The 20,851-nt window shown below is 43.3% G+C and overlaps 1 protein-coding gene across 1 annotated transcript; it reads left to right on the top strand.

Moving 5' to 3' along the window:
• The first annotated feature begins 6,840 nt into the window (after nucleotides 1-6,840).
• On the top strand, nucleotides 6,841-18,812 carry LOC106564161 (glial cell line-derived neurotrophic factor). The gene is made up of 3 exons (XM_014130183.3): nucleotides 6,841-7,613; nucleotides 8,888-9,118; nucleotides 15,298-18,812. The coding sequence occupies exons 2-3, from the start codon at nucleotides 8,914-8,916 to the stop codon at nucleotides 15,888-15,890; spliced, it is 798 nt and encodes a 265-aa protein (XP_013985658.1). The 5' UTR covers nucleotides 6,841-7,613; nucleotides 8,888-8,913; the 3' UTR covers nucleotides 15,891-18,812.
• Nucleotides 18,813-20,851: the final 2,039 nt, after the last annotated feature.

The raw sequence follows: 20,851 nt of genomic DNA on the forward strand, positions 1-20,851 counted from the left end.
AATATCATATTTTTTTTTTACACACTTTTCTTTATTTTACCTTGTCAATATGTATTTTGTTGTCAATGTTTTGGTGCCAAACTGGTGGCAGTTGTGAAAAAAGTAAATAGTTGGAGGACTTGCAGAGTTAATTGGAAATTACGTAATTGTTGACTAGATGCTTTCATCATTAATTATGCTGTTTATAAAGTTTGAATACTTATGAAAGTTATTTAAATATAAATTACCAAAATATCCATAGATTACGTGTTAATCACCAAAATTTGGAGTAGTTATGCTACCCTAGTCCAGACTCTACATCCACATTTCTGTCATTGTTATAGGACATGCTACTCCAAAAGGAAGCCTCTGTTTCATTACAAAAAGTAAAAGGTGAACAATTGCGAAAGGCACATCAATCAACACCCCTTGATTATAAACCACATTCAGCACACTCCACCACCTTAATCAAGGACCTTGAAAAATGTCCATCAGAAGCCTATGCGCGCCATATTATTTTGGCCTTGTATTAAGCTCCTTTGATTCTCATGAGGTGATAATTCACCCTTGACCAATAATGAGCTGTTCCCAGACCTCCCCAGCAGGCTGCTCTATAACAGTCAGACAGATCAATCACTGGCCTTTATCTCCACTTTACAATCTTCCAGAGCCCTGAGGCACAGCTAGAAGACAGCTGGACAAAAAGTGAAAGGATGGGAATGGTGATCTTCACCCTCACATCTCCTCTTGGATAAATGTGTCAATTGGATTCTTTGACACATTTCATCTACAGTATATTGCATTGGAAAAGAGAGACGGTATTTGACGGAGTGGTGCGTAGGTTTTTAAAATGTGATCTCTCTCTATATGTTACATTTCTTCGTTTGAAGGATTTAACCTGCACTTCCTCACTTCTATTAATAACGGTGTCATAGTCCTGCCTGCAGTGTGATACTGTGTACTCACACACACATATACATCTCTCTCTCTCTCTCTCTCTGCAACACCTCAGCTGTTTCAGCAAAGCACAGATGATACTGGGTGGTATCTTACTGTAAGTGACCTAGACGGTTTCTCATAGAGTAACATGATATACAGTAGATTGTGTCAGTAATACCTATACACCACCTTGTGTGTATGATAAAACTAATGGGAGAGAACAGGTGGAGATGAAGCACTGTATGGCACAGTGAGCAGTAGTATAAGAATCGCCTACTGCTCTAACTGTTACATACTGCACTGCTCTAACTGTTACATACTGCTCTAACTGTTACATTCTGCTCTAACTGTTACATACTGCTCTAACTGTTACATACTGCTCTAACTGTTACACACTGCTCTAACTGTCACATACTGCTCTAACTGTCACATACTGCTCTAACTGCTCTAACTGGTACATACTGCTCTGCTCTAACTGTTACATACTGCACTGCTCTAACTGTTACATACTGCTCTGCTCTAACTGTTACATACTGCACTGCTCTAACTGTTACATACTGCTCTGCTCTAACTGTTACATACTGCTCTGCTCTAACTGTTACATACTGCTCTGCTCTAACTGTTACATACTGCTCTGCTCTAACTGTTACATACTGCTCTAACTGTTACATACTGCTCTAACTGTTACATACTGCTCTGCTCTAACTGTTACATACTGCTCTGCTCTAACTGTCACATACTGCTCTAACTGTTACATACTGCTCTGCTCTAACTGTTACATACTGCACTGCTCTAACTGTTACATACTGCTCTGCTCTAACTGTTACATACTGCACTGCTCTAACTGTTACATACTGCTCTGCTCTAACTGTTACATACTGCTCTGCTCTAACTGTCACATACTGCACTGCTCTAACTGTTACATACTGCTCTAACTGTCACATACTGCACTGCTCTAACTGTTACATACTGCTCTAACTGTCACATACTGCTCTCTCAACAGGAACCTGTTGGTTCCACGGGTTATCCAGGGTGGGTGCCTGTGGCAGCTGGGTATTAGTGGAGTCGTGACACTGCCCTCCAGGGTATTAGTGCCCAGGCACACCGCAGAGGATAGAGACTCAAATTCCACCCTTGTCCTGGCTGATCAAGAGTTCCAGAGGGGATTTAGAGACAGGACCACTATGCAATGCCATGTGACTGTCCCACAGCCACATCAAACAAACACTGCCTGATACTATCTGGCTAGGGTGGGACCTGGTCAGGGTCGGCTCGCTCGGCAGCTCAGGAAGTGGGTGGTGGTACTGTCAGTGATCATGCCACGTTGTTTCACAAGCATGTAGTTCAAATGAAGCCCACAAACTGCTGAAGCCCCCAAACTGTGCATTTGTTTTCATCACATGATATGGATGCAGGTCAATACACCTGTCTCAACTGATTTAATCAAGTCATCACCATCAAAGGCCTACTGAAGTTGGGACAGAAATGCACACTGCAGTGGCCTCGAGTTCTGTCACCGTATACAGTGTCACGGATCACATCAGAACATAAGGTCCACTCCATGGGTGTAGTGGGAGTGAGGGGTGTATGATGTGTGTGAATTCCATGTGCTAGCCTGATAATCCTGCGAACATGCCGACCTTTTAGACAAGCCCACATATCACTGGAGTGGCTACTGTGGTCAGGACCGTGAAACACACCAGACAAAACTCTCAACAGGCTGATGAGTGGTTAACATGTCAGCCATGTGATAAACACAATGGTGGATCATACTAAAGCCTTCTAGGAATATCTTTAATGTACGTGTGTGACATGGTGATTGTTCATTGTGTATTTGATTCAAGCGGATCAACATTGACATCATGAGTTGTCAACCGGCTGCAGAGTTTAGTATGATGACCCCTGTTATTCCGCATTCCTCTGTCCTCTATGACACACACACACGATGACACCCACCACCACACAACGAGACCCAAAGCTGTCCAAAAAAAATGTCCCCAAACTCCCAGTGACTAGCACTATTAAACCCTGGGGTTGAGTTTGAATTCTAAAAGGTCAACGAAGAGTCACCCTCCTCCTCAGACAGATAAGGCTGTTTGTGTGCTCTGAGGGGTTGGCATTCAAAATAAAGTGGTTTGCCCCGTCGCACTGCACGCCTAATGAGAGAAGAAGGCACTTCCATCTCAGTGACTGGTCCCTTCTGTGAATGACACCCTCAGCCTGTGATGTGTTCTCACACAAAGGAGCTTTCTAAAACAGGGACTATGTTTGGAAGCCATTACTACCTCGTTTATGTTAGTATCAGAGGTCCAGAGAAACGGTAGTATGGAGGGAGTCTTTGGTGTCACCCCAGTTTACCCCAGTGTGGTCCAGTGTTTCCCAACTCCAGTCCTCCAGTACCCCCAACAGCACACGTTTTGTTGTAGCCCCAGACAAACTCACCTGATTCAACTCACGGAGGACTTGACGATTAGTTGACAAGTTAAATAATGTGTGCTTGTCCGGGTCTACAACAAAAATGAATGCTGTTGTGGGTATTAGAGGACTGGAGTTGGGAAACACGGGACAAGTCCACATAACAAAACACACTCTGTCTGGGCCATGAGCTGTCCATGTTCAACTAGTCTGTGACATCAGAGAGCTCTGTGACACACTCCCTTGTAAACGCCGCTAAAAGGAAAAGACCAGTCATCACTGAAAGAGAGTGATTGCTTTTTATGATATGGATTGATTGGATCCCAGTGGAGTCATTACTCGATCTCTTTCGCTCAGTTCTCTGTGACAAGGTTTTGGTATTCCCTCCCTTCTAACCCTACTGGCTCTGTACACTGGCATGACTATCTCCAACCATAAACACTGCTGTTACATGTACTCACGCCAGTCATGCAAACTTTTGACACAATTTCCCAGTGCCAGCCAGAGGAAGCTTTTTGATATTTCCCAAAGATGTAGTTCTCTGCCTGGTTGTTCAGTTATCACTTCATAAAAGCTCCTGAGCTCTGACCCTGGTCTCCTTAATCCCCCCCCCCCCCCCCCACAGGGGATAGCTATTCTCTCCAGTACAACCCCCCCCCCCCCTCACCTGTAGAATTCTCAGCCCCTCCCCTTAAAAAATGCTCTCAATGTCAGCACTTTAAATCACTTATTTTCTTTAAAGACCCAAGCTGTAGTTCAGGACCACTGTTGGTTTTATATGTTGTCTTTTTGTTCCCATCTGTTACTGGACACAACTATGACATTACTGTGCTTGTTGGTAGCAGACAGCATGTTAATCCTTGTTGTCATTACTGTTGATATTCTCGTTGACCGTAAGGGGGAAAAGGGGCATTATGCAATCCTGTTTATTCTTGTTTTTATGGTAGTGTTTGTTTGTCATGGTCTGTTAGTAACCACTAGTAACCGCTGCTTCCATAAAGGATGAGTGATGCATCTAGGTGTCCATGGCCAATGGGCATCATTCCTGGAGACACCAGCGCCAAGCTAAACATTTGGCCAAACCCAGAGAATCACAGAGGCACACACAGCTCCGACTGTCAATAACACCCAGAGGAGATAGAACAGGAAACCAACAGTTAAGTTGATTCCTCATGACAAGACCTAAATCAGAGGGGCTGGGCAGAGCACCAATTATGACTGGACCGCTTAAATATAACCCCACTCACATATCTCAATGGAGGAGCAAGAGATAGGACTTCACTACGGAATGAGTGCCTCCCTTCAAATGTCAACTGATTCACCCACAGGAGACACATGGTTCTTCTATCAGCCTGTGGTTAAATGGTTCCGCCATCATTTACTGTCAATACTACTACAAGTTGTAGTACTGTAACCTGACTATCAACCGTTCCTCCAGTGACATGGTATGAATCAGTCAGTGACTCTGATGGCATCTAACAACCATTTGGATCACCAACAGAAACAAATAGTGAATACAGATCATCCGGACACAGAGCACATTTTGTTGAGCTTGTGGATGGTAGACTAGACTGTTCAGGTCCGTTAACTTGATCCAGAGTGCAGATTAGGCCATGAATTCTCTCAGGGTCAGAGTAAGTACATTTTGTTGAGCTTGTGGATGGTAGACTAGACTGTTCAGGTCAGTTAAATTGATCCAGAGTGCAGATTAGGCCATGATTTCTCTCAGGGTCAGAGTAAGTACAGGCAGAATAGATCACATTTAACCCCTTCCCATGAAATCCTAGATGTCAAAGGTTCTAAACAGAGGAAAAGCAGGTTAATGGGGGTTGTGCAAATCCTTATAGCTAACACCAAGAGAGGGACAGAGGAGAGGCGATACTAGGAACGTAAAAATAGGAGAATCCCACCCATCCACCATCAATTTACTGTCGTTTTTGTAAAAACAAAAAACAACATTAACATGTCATACTGTAAACTCCCTTAGCCTGCACCTGCACTTAGAAAGTACTGGCTGGTCAAGTGTTCTGTTGTATAGGACATCACCTCTCTTGGCTTTTAAAACATCTTACATTTTGACACAGACTGACAAACAGACACTACACTTAAAAGGGATTCACTGAGGAAAAATTGTTATGCTGTGTTTCAGGCATTATTATGAGATGCAACATAAGCAGAACACAGTCAGCCATAGGTGTGTTTTAAAGGCACGGATTTAGACAATTGTATACCTCTCGACCGGTTATTGGAGCGCCCATTACTCACAGAATGTTACTGATCCAGTAACAATGAAGTGCATAGCTTCTGAAGAGAACATGACAGTGAGGAATCTACAGTATTGTGTATGTAGAAAGGAGTCAATACCAAGAGGACACAGATGGTAACCAAGGCAGACACACAAAGAAACAGATTAGAGAACACATGCATTAACGTGTGATCCCAGTCCTGGAGCTAACAAATATGCCAATGAACGGTCAAAACGAGCTAAATCACATCACCAGTCACCTTAGACTGACAGTGTCAACCGTTGAATTTGCATCCCTTGTGTCACAGCCAGAATGTTGCCCTCTGTAATTTGCCTGTCAAACGTAAATAAAATCCTTCTCTCTGAATGTTTTATTTTTAAACGTGTAAAATATCTGGGTGTATTCTCACTCGTCAACGCTGAAATTAGTTGAATTCATAAACAGTTGGGTAAAACCAGGAAGAATGTAGCTATCCTGAAGATGAAAGAGATCTAGAGTGTCAATGAGGGCTAATGGACCAGGCCTCTCAGGTACCACATCACAGGGGGTTTATAGGCCCTCTATTGTGGGCTACACAGACCCCTGCAGGCAAAAGGACACCAAACACTGGTTATTAAGTGACCATTTGCTCCAAGCTATAGTGTGCATCTGAATACTTCCCACTGGCCACAGACTTCAATTCAAAGTCTATTCTACGTTTGTTCAACATAATGTAATTGAAATGACTGTAAACAATGTTGATTCAACCAGTGTGTGCCCAGTGGGTTATGTAATGGGTATTCTACAGCTGCTGCAGTGCATTATATTGTGGAGTATTATATAGTGTGCCATATGCATAACATGTTAAAAGGACTTACATATTTTCACCTTTACCCACAAATGCCCATCACACTTATTTACAAGTCTGTCCTAGTAAATAAGTGTGGTGGGCATCCTAATTTGATCTATGAGTAGCTGGAACCCGACACCCAGCGCGCGCGGTAAAGATCAGTGTATACAAGGAACATGTATAGCAAACGAACCTCTCCAAATCGCCTTCCGCATTACTGAAATCTAACCCCAGGACATTAGGAAAGTGACATACTCCTAAAGAGATCCCAAAACTGCGACCCAGCAAATGGAGCGCCAGGGGTGTTTTGGAGACGTGAGTTTGCGTGTACTTCTGTTTGTACTTGCTGTTTGGTTGTGCAGAGGTCGAGAAAAGAAGGGCGGACTCTTCGAAACGTCAGCGCGCTCAAAGCTATAAATCTATCCAAACCGTCTTCTGCGTCTCTACAGCGTGGCTGCACATCTGTACTGCCAGTGCCAGTCTGGAGAGAATATACAGAGCCCGCATGTGGACTCCTTGCGCGGACACCACTTGGATATAATGGAGAATACACATTGCCCTCGTTTTTTATTAGAATACCAAGTCCATTGGGGATATGAAAACAGCAAGTAAATCTTCTTGACCATATGTTGGTCTGGTGGATGTTACAGTCGTTTTTGGTTTGATTTTCTCTCATTAAAAAAGTGTATGGTAACACGTAATAAACTGTCTCTCTGAAGCGCGATTCGGTGCGTTTTCCCTGCGCTTCGGCTTTGGCAAACCGCTCTGCTCCCTGCGTCGGTAAAGCTGATGTCTTCATTTGACTCCTTGCAGTTGGTGATGGTGGATCTCTCTCGGATTTCCAATGTGGAAACCAGCATCCAATTAGTTTGCGATTGAGCGCCTGGATAGACAGCGCAGAGGCACTTTGGCCAGCTAGCCACTTAAGCGTGTAGCCTACCTGTGGGCAGACGCATGGTTGGGCGCTCTGTAGGCTACAGAATTCCATTAATTCTGAGTGGCATTTTTACTTATAGTTTTTTTGTTGACATTGTCATTTAAATTGAACGCATCGGATCTTGTTTATGTAATCAGATAAAACTGTACAGTCTGATTATATCATTTGGATACAAGTACTTCTAACTCACCACGGAACGTTAAATGCATCGCTGTGTGTTGGACTTTAATACCGATACAATTGCAGGTCTGCAAGGGCCAGATTTAAGGTAAGCACATTCCATTCACAGTTATTGATTGTGCAATAAAAAAAATTGTAAGTGAGATGCACTTGTGTAGGCTGTTAACCTACTATAGTATTGATGAAGGAATTTTGAGGATATCAGACCTATTCTGAATGTCGATCAGCCTATAAAGTAAGCATTCCCAATGGATAAAACACATACAAAAAAAGGAAAAAATATATTTTAACACGCATTAACAGTGTGCCAAATATTTATAGGTATTATTTGCAAATCGGAAGTAATTTATTTTACGCATTATACGCCTATTCAAAAAGTACACCCTATGGACATACTTTAGCTGCAGCCAATGCTCAATTAACAATAGTCACATAAGCAATAGAGATTCACCATCTGGCAAATAGATGCCAACATGAAGGCTACTGTAGCCTTTCTACTGGACACCAGCCAATGCTCGATGCATGGTGCGTCCATAAACGAATTTTGGAGTAAAGGCGCACCCTTTGCCTGTGACCGCCACCCATTTCAGTAACACGCACTCGTAAATTATCACTCAAATACGTCAAAAATGTGTTGTAATCGAGGTGCTTTGGATAAGAATGTCCATTATATACAAAAACAATAATTAAAACGACATTGTAATATCAATATTTTGAATCATGTAGAAGCTATGGAGGTCCCTAAAAGTAATAGGATAGTTCAGTATGAAATCATATTAATAGATTATATCTAGGCCATGTCAACCTAAAGACCATGGGCTAACAGTTTATATTTAGCCTACATATAGCGTTTAGAACTTTCTAGCTATATTTGACCTTTTTGTTGAAAAATATACAATGTAAATAATGGTCTCTGAAGTTTGTTCATTTGGATCCCCAATAGCTGTGCCAAAACACAACAGCCAACAAAACATCATACATACAGCAAGTTGGCTTGCTTCACTGTTGTTGAATGGGCATAACCTCTTGACATGAAGGATGGTTGCTATTGCCAAATGAATTTCCAAAGATGTCATCATGACTCAAGACTGTTTTCAGCACTGTATCAAAGCAGGTCAACAATGTGCCAGTCCTGAGCTACAGTATCTACTACACCTTTTTCCCATCCTTCATAGTATCAACATCAAATATTCATCCTTGTAATATTTTCTTGCTATTCAAAAGACGACCAAACTAAGCCCATTTTGGCACCATGTCCCATGTTTACAGCCTACACATATTTTTACATTTCAATCAAATTTTTAAATGTAGGATTATTTCAAAGGTTGATCCAACTCACACACCTGTTTTGTTTTCTTGCAGCTTCCTTCATAGGAATTGAGTCTAAGATGAAGTTATGGGATGTTTTGGCCACGTGTTTGTTGCTCCTGAGCTCCGTCTCCACACGCCCCCTCTACCAAAACCTTCAGCCAGCCAAGAGAGCTCACTACTCGGATCGGTACAGTGATTCTCTGTCCCTGTCTGTGGAGGAACCAGAGCCAGAGTTCCAGTCAGAGTCTCACAGCCTGCAGGAAATTTCCATGGAGGATAAATGTAAGTCAAGACTCTGATAGTGTTTTCTCACCTGCTAAAGTGTGAGTCAAATATACTTTCTTCTGATTAAAGGTAAAATTCTTAGGTGCCTCATCCATTTTTGGACTTGTGATATATACCCATTGGTTATTGGAGAATATAACATATGAATGCCTCATGAGCTTAGTTCAACTGTCATACCCCATCAGAGCCCCAAATACAGTTGAAGTCGGAAGTTTACATACACATTAAAACTCGTTTTTCAACCACTCCACAAATTTCTTGTTAACAAACTATAGTTTTGGCATGTCGGATAGGACATCTACTTTGTGCATGACACAAGTAAGTTTTCCAACAATTGTTTACAGATAGATTATTTCACTTATAATTCACTGTATCACAATTCCAGTGGGTCAGAAGTACATACACTAAGTTGACTGTGCCTTTAAACAGCTTGGAAAATTCCAGAAAATGATGTCATGGCTTTAGAGGCTTCTGATAGGCTAATTGACATCATTTGAGTCAATTGGAGGTGTATCTGTGGATGTATTTCAAGGCCTACCTTCAAACTCAGTGCCTCTTTGCTTGACATCATGGGAAAATCAAAAGAAATCAGCCAAGACCTCAGAAAAACAATTGCAGACCTCCACCAGTCTGGTTCATCCTTGGGAGCAATTTCCAAATGCCTGAAGGTACCACGTTCATCTGTACAAACAAAAGTACACAAGTATAAACACCATGGGACCACGCAGCCGTCATACCGCTCAGGAAGGAAACGCGTTCTGTCTCCTAGAGATAGACGTACTTTGGTGCGAAAAGTGCAAATCAATCCCAGAACAACAGCAAAGGATCTTCTGAAGATGTTGGAGGAAACAGGTACAAAAGTATCTATATCCACAGTAAATCGAGTCCTATATCGACATAACCTGAAAGGCCGCTCAGCAATGAAGAAGCCACTGCTCCAAAACCGCCATAAAAAAAGCCAGACTACGGTTTGCAACCGCACATGGGGACAAAGATCATACTTTTTGGAGAAATGTCCTCTGGTCTGATGAAACAAAAATAGAACTGTTTGGACATAATGCCCATCCTTATGTTTGGAGGAAAAAGGGGGATGCTTGCAAGCCGATGAACACCATCCCAACCGTGAAGCACGGGGGTGGCAGCATCATGTTGTGGGGGTGCTTTATTGCAGGAGGGGATGGTGCACTTCACAAAATAGATGGCATCATGAGGAGGGAAAATGATGTGGATATATTGAAGCAATATCTCAAGACATCAGTCAGGAAGTTAAAGCTTGGTCACAAATGGGTCTTCCAAATGGACAATGACCCCAAGCATACTTCCAAAGTTGTGGCAAAATGGCTTAAGGACAACAAAGTCAAGGTATTGGAGTGGCCATCACAAAGCCCTGACCTCAATCCTATAAATAATTTGTGGGAAGAACTGAAAAAGTGTGTGCGAGCAAGGAGGCCTACAAACCTGACTCAGTTACACCAGCTCTGTCAGGAGGAATGGACCAAAATTCACCCAACGTATTGTGGGAAGCTTGTGGAAGGCTACCCGAAACGTTTGACCGAAGTTAAACAATTTAAAGCAATGCTACCAAATACTAATTGAGTGTATGTAAACTTCCGACGCACTGGGAATGTGATGAAAGAAATAAAAGCTGAAATAAGTAATTCACTCTACTATTATTCTGACATTTCACATTCTTAAAATAAAGTGGTGATCCAAACTGACCTAAGACAGGGAATTTCTACTAGGATTAAATGTCAGGTATTGTGAAAAACTGAGTTTAAATGTATTTGGCTAAGGTGTATGTAAACTTCAACTTGCCTACCTGGTTAAATAAAGGTGAAATAAAAAAATAAAACTATATAAGCTTGTTTTACATTGTTTACAATGTAAATGTAAACAAACACTGTATAGCCACAAAACATGGTTAAAACCATCATATTTATATCGTGGATGGTCAGTCCTTGTATCCATTGCTCTGTATATTAATTTGTGAGTGCTTACATTTCTCCAGGCCAATCCCTCAGCTTTTTAATAAAACAGAGGCGGGGTGACTGCTTTGTTGCTAATTCAATGAAGGACTCTAGCTTTAAGATCAGACCGTGTTCTAGAAAAGGATTCTCTTACAGAAGGCTAATAAAGCTGCTTGATGAGGCTCTGTTGCAAAACCATGGCAATAAAGTGACTGCAGTACTGAGTAGTCAACTGGTTCTCAGTTCCTTGAAGTGTATATGGGTTTGAAGAGGGTGACAAACACGGCCGCTGGAAAATGCACATTCAACATACCATTTATGGTTTGGCACTTAGTTTGTTCAAAGGCCTGATTACCAAAACAAACGGGACATACTCAGCCCAAACATGTAACCCAAACCTCAGAGAGGATACATATGTTTATGTGATGGCCAGAGGTTGCCATGTGTTCCGTATTGCACATACAGTATTATGTGTTTTAAATAGAGTCAGGGTTGCTCCCTTGGTAGGAACAGGCTCTCCTTGGGTTCACACTTGGGTTAAAGTCTTCCATGAACCTTTGCTATGGATCATATTGTAGCAACTAGCAAGGCAAGCTTATCCCAAATAAAGGGAGTCAATGTAATTGAGGGCTGATTGTTTGAGTTGATTTTTAATATTTTTTTTACAGGGACAGTGCACATTAATCAACATTTCAGTAAAAGTGACGGTTTAGCCAGCTGGCTAATTTTCAACCGCAGTTGCTGGGCAGGTTATTCAAAATAATGACAATAACAATACAATACAGATAAACAATGAGCAGTGAGCACATGCAGAGCAGCATAGGACAATCAACACGTAGCATGCAGACAGAACAACATAACACAAAAAGCTACAAAACAAAATACATAAACGCAACTGTTTCCACAGCTCACAAGCTACAGACTAGATGGAAAGATATAATACACAGCTAGGGATTATGTTCACAAGTCTGACTGGCCTTTAGCCTTGTCTTTATGTTTTGTGTGAAGGTGCTATAGGTGGTGCAGTTGATGACAGTGTGTTCCAGACATGGGAAGCTCTCACAGAGAAAGCAGATTGACTAAAGGTGATTTTCCTTAAGGGAACTATACAGTCACCTCTCATGGCAGACCTTGTGGATCTGCGGCCATGGGTTTGGGTTTTCTGTTGAACAAAAGTACTAAGTGGTGGGGGGCAGGCCATTTAGGATCTTGAATACAAGACATGCGTCAGTGTATTGCACAATAATTTTGTTCTTTCTGGGGATGTAATAGTGATGATGGCTATTGGGCTTCCTATCAAGCACTTTGAGAGCCTGTTTGTTGACAGACTGAATGGGTTTTAATGTTGTACAGCAAGCTTGGGCCCAACTGGTCAAGCAGTATGTTAAGTGGGGGAGTATCATAGATTTGAAGTACAGTTTTGCTACCTCTGTAGTCAAACAATTTTGCCTGAATCGGAAATTAGCTAGGTTGAATTTGGTTATTTGAGTTACCTTTTTCACCTACTTGTTAATTGTTGAAGGGCACTTAAACTGAGGCGCCCATGGGGCCAGACCAGTCATTGATAAATCCTGCTGACTACCTACTTCAGAGCAATTTGTCTAGCAACAGGTTTAATTAAACAGTTTTCTCTACTGCTGTGTGCAGCATCACGTTGATGGTAAAAACATCTACTGCTGTGGGCAGCATCACGCTGATGGTAAAAACATCTACTGCGGTGGGCAGCATCACATTGATGGTAAAAACATTTACTGCTGTGGGCAGCATCACGCTGATGGTAAAAACATTTACTGCGGTGGGCAGCATCACGCTGATGGTAAAAACATTTACTGCTGTGGGCAGCATCACGCTGATGGTAAAAACATCTACTGCGGTGGGCAGCATCACGCTGATGGTAAAAACATCTACTGCGGTGGGCAGCATCACGCTGATGGTAAAAACATCTACTGCGGTGGGCAGCTTCACGCTGATGGTAAAAACATCTACTGCGGTGGGCAGCATCACGCTGATGGTAAAAACATCTACTGCGGTGGGCAGCATCACGCTGATGGTAAAAACATCTACTGCGGTGGGCAGCATCACGCTGATGGTAAAAACATCTACTGCGGTGGGCAGCATCACGCTGATGGTAAAAACATCTACTGTGGTGGGCAGCATCACGCTGATGGTAAAAACATCTACTGCGGTGGGCAGCATCACGCTGATGGTAAAAACATCTACTGCGGTGGGCAGCATCACGCTGATGGTAAAAACATCCATGCGGCAGAAGGAGCAAGAAATAGTGAGTGCGGCTCCTCAGTTCCAAACACAGAGGCTAGCGCTGACATTCCTTTTGCTTGTTTATCTTCACCCCCGTCTCTCTGGGACTGCAGGACCTGTGCCCTCTCCCTGTCAGGAAAACATAGCGTGTTGTGTTTTATCCCTAACCAAGTTAGAGTAAAGGAACATGGAAACAGATGCAGATCACAGGAGAAAGACTGGACAATACGGCAGAGTCAAAACCAACAAGGGCGCGCGCAATATTGTGTTCAGGCTCATTTTAGCATCTTCGAGGGCAAGGAATTCCATTTGTTTAAAAGAACATAACAGTCTTGACTTTACACAGTAGTAAACTGTGCAGCGCTCTAGATAAGGCATGGAACATTTAGAACAGATAAATGTTTTTCCCCTCACCTCATATTCAGTTAGCGGCGGTGAGTGACATCACCTCAGCCTGTTCTGTAACTTCAGACCTTTAACAATGCACCAAGGTGTAAACAACCCTGGAACTCAATGGGAGGTTTGGCCTTTTGTTTCGGGTGCGATGTCTGTGGTAAGCGATGAATCTTGTACCAGTTCCAAGTAACCTTTGGAGCCAAGTGTCTCTGCAGCTGATCCACTGCCTCTAGAGATACTTGTGTCTGGCTTCTGGTGCATGCTCCACTAGGCTAGAAAACTATGTGAAGTGAAGTATTTAATACAAAAATCTTTTTGTATGCCTTGTCAGGACTTCACTTTGTTCTCAGTGAAGTGTTACACCCGGCAGACTACAGAACTGATCGCTAAATCATAACAAACGTGATTATGGAGAACATTTGAAACAGGTGCACGGGGAGAGCTGGGAGGTGTTGCTGTCGTTTGGGCTGTGGAACAATTGTGTCTGTCAGCTGGCGTAGAATAGGTGCTATCCCTGTCTGTCTACTCTGTCGTCCATCAGTTGATAGCCACACAATAGAAGGTGTTTAAATCAAAGGGCACAGGGTGTCTAAACAGATTGGTCCCTGGCTCACCCGATACCGCCGCGACGGCCCAATCAGCCGTGGCGCTGGGTGGATCAGATGACCTGTACGCTGGCAGTGGGACAGGTGAGACAGGTGACTCCCAACGGCAAGAAGAGGCTGGGCTACTGACACCTCTGCCTGGCAGATAGACACACTACACAACCTGACTGGGTGCCCTGTGCCCGCCACACACAGGCCAGTCCACTGAGGCCTGGAGTAAATCATGCCAAGGTCAGCTTTAAGGGCATTCCTTCTCTACTAACCCCACCTCCACTGATCGAACACACACGCACAAAAGCTAGCCACACACACACACTTATACACACACATTAAAACATAAAAAAACATCATACACCTGACATTCATATTGGGTAATATGATTAGTGTCATACTAATTGAGTCATTTAACAATAATGTTTTCTGTGATCTTCTGAGTGGGTTGCCAGACGTTTAAGCGATGCGGAGAAGGAGGGGGGAGTTTACACTATAATGGAATCACCGTGTATTACATGAGGATCAAAGGGCTCTCTGGGGTTTTGTTTCCCTCTGCAGATGGCGGAGGGCTTCCTGCATGTTTTGAATTTGAAATAGAATAAGTGCTGAAGAGAGATGAAATCGTCTCTCTCCATATGATTCCCTTCTAGCGGTGCTTTGAAGCTCTGATTCAGTATTTTAAAAAGGGAACGAGAAGGTGGTCCGTTCCAAGAAGTATAACTACAATTACTAAGAAATACTAAAACAATCTTCTATATGGAACTGTCAACTGTTACAGTTATTGAAGCATCGCTACCTTGTCACGGGGAAACTATATTGATTTAACATTCTAATTGTTGCCATCACTATTTTTACTTCTATTGTTTATTACTACAGTATATGTTGTCACTTTAATACATTGACTTTACTATTGCATTATCAGTCATTTCCTCTTTGCATCCTCTCTCTCTTATAGATGACATCACAGGCCCATATCCGGACCAGTTTGATGATGTAATGGATTTTATCAAGGCTACCATTGGCAGACTGAGGAGATCATCAGAGCCCGCCGGCGGCTCAAGGGAAAGGAGGGAGCAGAGAGAGCAGGAGAGACAGAGAGGAGCAGCAAACGCGGACCGAGGAGGAGGAGGGAGAGGAGAGGGGAGAGGAGGACGGGCGAGAGGAGGACGCGCGGAGAAGAAGAAGGGTCGGGGGCGAGGGGGCAAAGGAAGGAGCAGTGAAAGAGGGGAGCAGCGGATGAAGCCGGTTGAAGGCCGTGGCTGCTTGCTAAAAGAGGTCCATCTCAACGTGACAGACTTAGGTCTGGGCTACCAGACCAAAGAGGAGCTGATCTTCCGGTACTGCAGTGGCCCCTGTTCGGACGCAGAGACCAACTATGACAAGATCCTCAACAACCTCACCCACAACAAGAAGCTGGTCAAGGACATACCTTCCCGCACCTGCTGTCGACCAATCGCCTTTGACGATGACCTGTCGTTCCTGGATGACAACAACGAGGACTACCACATTCTGCAGAAGCATTCCGCCCGCAAATGTGGTTGTGTTTGACTCTGGGAGAGATGAAACGAGAGAGAAAGGCAAAAAGAGAAAGGCAAAATAACGTAACGTGAGACGGATAGTCCACTCCAGTGGTGTCTTAGGACCCATGGCCAGTGTTAGCGTGTCCTGTCCTACTCCTGAGAAGCTGCAAAGGGTTGAACAGGGATGGTGTCGTCCCCAAACCTCCAGTGATTAAGCTGATCCAGAGCCCAAGTCAGGTCACAGTGGAGAAGGGACTCCTCTATGTTCTAACGACAGTTTATGACTGACATTAAATTACATCGAAATTCAGTTTAACAGCCCATTAAAGAGACATTGTCAATTCAGCTCAGTATTCACTTCATGGTTGGATCCTGTCCTTGGAGGCCTACATGGATACGGTCTCATTTACCTATTGAACCATGCTGTTAGACTCAAAGGCTGGCCTGCAATGGAGTTGCTGAGACAGAACCAGACAGAGGAAATCTGGATATTGAAAGCTGGTCTGTTCCTCAAAACGCCAGATTCTCCTGGGAGCATCTATTTTCCCAGGAACTTAGTCAGCTCCTGAGGCACACAGTGAGAACAGTGAGAGCAGTTTTAGCTGCAGTCCAGTGCGTTCTGGTTCCACTGCACAGACTGGAGCTTAAAGTTTACATTCACAATGAACGAGGGAACGGGAGAAGAAAAAAAAAAGTAGAGAGGACTCTTCAACCTGTCGACTGGCTTAGTCCTACAGCAGGCTGTCTGGTGCAACACATCAATGTAAAATCCCAAATATTTCAAATTATATATGAGATGTATTTATTAAGATTGAATTAATTTATTGTTATTTATTGCAGTCCATTTTATGATTTTCCTTATTTATTTGAGCTTTGTTTTGTCCTGGATAGTGCCAAAGCAGAGCATATGTTTTCTAAGGGAAATCAGATTGTGCTGAAACAACCGGGTTCAAGGTGCAGCCATAACTAATCAAACTCATCCTTATGTTTCAAAACGCTGTACAGTTTGTATCCGAATTCCATGGTAGATAATCCTAAACCCACTGCTGATTCCAAAACATCATGGATTTATGAGAATAACATAAGGTATCAGGTTTAGGGAGGGAAAGCAGAGAGAAAGAAAGACAGCTCGGAGTGGACCAATTTCAACCTTTTTCTAAACAAAAAAATCTTATCTCTGCTTTCCGATCATTTTGAAGTATGCCAGGTTTGAGCGTCTTTGACAGTGTTCCTCATTTGTCACTAATGGAAAGCAGAGAGGATGGAGCGGCCTGGGACGTTAGGGGCTGAGGGCCTGGGAGAGACCAGTCAGCTGCTCCTCACTCCTAACTCTATCAAAGTAAAGGGGTAAACAAACCATGGCATGCCATTATATGTTTACAAAGGAGCATACAAACCCTGCATTCTCTGTTTTTTTTTTTTTTTAGGGCAGAATAAAGTCGTACTGCCGGTGGTTATCCCAGACAGCTGTGCATCCTTCCCTACAATGATACTCCCCACATTAATTCAACGTTCTCTTCTTTTATAGACAGAATAACAAAAGGACCTCAGGAGGTACAGGACAGGTTGGATATGGGCAGCCTCCAGGTCCACTGCTTTCAACGCACTTTCATTCTCTTTCAATCACACCATTTGTAAAGTAATATTTTACTGACCGCTTTACAAAAGACCACAAAAAAAAAAAAATCATACAGAAAATCTCTGATATCATAGTGAAAACCTTGAGGTGTGGAAAATGAACCCAGTGTCCTTTGGCCATCACAGTGCAGAAGTTGACGGTATGCATGCATGCTTGGCTGCCAGGGTCTTATATCTCAACCCTTCAGCCTGGTCCTGGCTCTACACCAAGTCTGGGCAAAGGCTTTGTAGTGGTTACTGTCCCAGTAGGCTTTAGCGTTCCTGGGAGTGTCTCCGTCTCTGTTGTCTGCTCTGACACAGGTCTTTCTCACTGATCTGGGGTTAGTTTGAAAACGATCCTCTAACATGCAGCTTAGCCCACTACTCCCACTGGCAAAGGCACCCTGGTGTTTAAAACCATTTAAGGGAGATCTGGCTCTGTCTCTCTTAGCCAAGCCGACATACATGTCTTAGGGCCAGACAGTACAACAAAGAGACGGACATAGATTGTGACATTACTAAAGGGGAGAGAGGGGAGCACTGGGGTAACCAGGCATTCTCAGTGTGAGCACTATACAGTATACCATCAATCCTCACCCAAAACAACTACTCAACAGAAGAAAAAAAAGAACACGAACAGAGGAATCTTCAAAGCATATTACTACAGTACTATGCCCTTGTCCCATGTTCATATAGAGGAGCTTGTGAGTGAAACCCAGAGAAAGGGAGCCCCAGAGCAGGCCTTGATGTTAGCATGGATTATGGACCAGAGTATCTGTGCTCACCCAACAGAAACCAAGCCAGCTTTAGCCCCATAATCTCCCCCAGCACACAGAACAAATCCGCGGCATCAAGATGGATTTAGGCCACTGTCAGAGAAAGATCGACCCCTTTAATCACAGCATGCTTTTATCAATTGGATCATCATCCCCTTTAATAACTGATTTCGGTGTAAGCCTTTCCGGCAGCCTCTTGGGCCCTTAACCTTCCGTATGTTACTTTTAAGTGTGTGTGAACTGTGGCTGACCACTCCTCCTCTGTCTTTACACATTGTTGTTTCCTCAACTGTCAGTGTTCCTTTTCCTGTGTGTTCATAACGCTGGCAGTTATTTTGTGAAGGTAAGGTGTGTGTAAAGGCAGAGGAATCTCCAGTGCAAACACCATGTAGAAAGGATTGCATTTTTTGTTTTCAGACCCATGTTTGTGTTATAATCGCCTGTGAAAGAAAAGGTGTAATGTTTTGTGTTACTGAACCAAAGCCCTCAACAAACTTTATTTTTGTACAATATTCATTTTATAACTTTTTACAGAATTAAACTCATTTTTATCAAAATGTCTGTCTGATGGCTATTGAATACTAAATGCTTGTTGCTTCAGTGAGCTGTAGAATCTGAAAAAGACTGCCAGGTTCTCGCCAGCCAGAAAGGTCTTTCATAACATAAGTAGTCTCTCCCCGACATACATTTGTGGAGAAAATAAAGAGAAAATGTAAGCAAGGCGAGTGCAAAAGTATTTCTCATTGTGGAATAATTTATCATCTTGTTGGAGGTTGTCATCAGCACTTGAAGTTAGGGCAGGTCAGGGGAGTGGGTGGTTGAGGGTTGTAGGTGTGTGTAGGGAGTCGTAGGACCGGATTCGAGGGAGGAGATAGAGGCTCTCTAGTGCTTTACTCCTCGTGTTGTGCATTCCTGAACGCTGTCCCAGGGTTGTGCGGTAAACAAAAGCTGGCTGTAAAGCGACACCATGCTGTAAATCGAGGCACTCAGCGGGAATGTTTCCACCGTGCAGAGAAGATATGTAAACGCTGATGAGAAAAATGGCACAGTTGGCCAGGCGGAGTGAGTCAGTCAACCTCTGCCGGTGTGTATACACCAAGGTTTATGTACCTTGATTTTTACAGTGGATAAAACCAAAGCACTGATTATGTACACACAACTGTCCTGTGAGGATCAAGACTTCACGCCTGGACTATCGGCCAACCAGATTCCTTTAGTCCAAAACCTGCCCCTCTCTTGAACTAATGGCGGCAAGGAGATGGGGACAAACTTGAGACTAAAACAGAGGAGATTTGATCCTCTGACTTCTCCATGACTTATACGGGCCGTAGTGCCAAACAGGGCCCCAACACACCCTTTGCCCACTACTAAAGGAGGCAGATGATCACACTGGGCATGGGTGGACTGTGACATCACCCATGGCTCTCCTGCATTCTAACATTGTGGCATTCCCGGGCCAGTAACAGACACTGCCGGAGCCAGTGGCTGGTGACATCAGCATTTGGAATAGTAGTGCTGGGCAGCAGGATTGGGGATTGGCTAAGCCACGCTCCTTTGGGAGTTATTACGGCTTTCTGGACGTTTGAGGCTTTTTCATGGCGATCTGGCCACAGCCCAGATAATGAGCAGCTTTCGAGGATTTGTGTTTAGAACACATTTTCTAGTCCAGATCTCTTGGGATGATTGTTTGTGCAGGCCAAAGCACAGCACACCCTTTGCGATTTGATTGACTAAGAAGGAAAGACAAATCGAAACCCTTTCCATGCCTGTATTCGGTCACACTGGTGAAAGACGTCGGACACTTTCTAAAGGCACTATAGTAGTGCTTGTTGAAACTGAACGGTCTTCTCAATCCCACACAACTGTTTGGTGGGTTAACCAGAGGCTACATTCCATGGGATTGTAATGAACACAAACATGTGATCCATGAACTGTATGGCATAGCTTTTTCTGTCACACTAACGTAATTATACACACTACAGGATGTACAAGAGATTTAGGACAACACTGCTGACTGTCGTCACTATCTAGTTTCCGGGTGAGGCGAAAGGAAGCAATTCAAGTATATTTAAAAAATGTCTAGCTATGCAGCAGCTTGTTACCCATATAGTTCTATTGGGTATGTATAACAGATATATTACCTGCTGATATGGACAGAAACATAACCTTCTAGTCAATTCATACCCCCCAAACTATTCTCCAACATGATCGATCGGAAGTTACACCACATGGCATGGAGTTGTCTTGGTATTTCCGAACGCAATCATTCATTTTCATGCAAAATGTTCACTTTTCCCACCAATATTTAGGAATGTTTGAGTCCTGCAAGTGAAACGCACTAGTATAAATATTTATTTGAAGGAGTGACTCACAAAGGAAACACATGCACGTCCTTCAGTCCATGACTAAGACTGAGTGGACGTCCAAGAGGGTGAACTCTCTGATAGAATCCATCTTGATCTATCTGGTTTCTAAGTGGAGGATATTGCATCACAATAAAATCTTGATCTGGGTTGATCTTGGACTCTGCAGGCCCAAAGACAATGCTATAAGCATCAATGAGATGAGGTAAAATGAGGTAAAAGTACTGTGAGTG

The sequence above is a fragment of the Salmo salar genome, chromosome 01, assembly GCF_965601325.2.
Source record: "Salmo salar chromosome 01, fSalSal1, whole genome shotgun sequence".
NCBI lineage: Eukaryota > Metazoa > Chordata > Actinopteri > Salmoniformes > Salmonidae > Salmo > Salmo salar.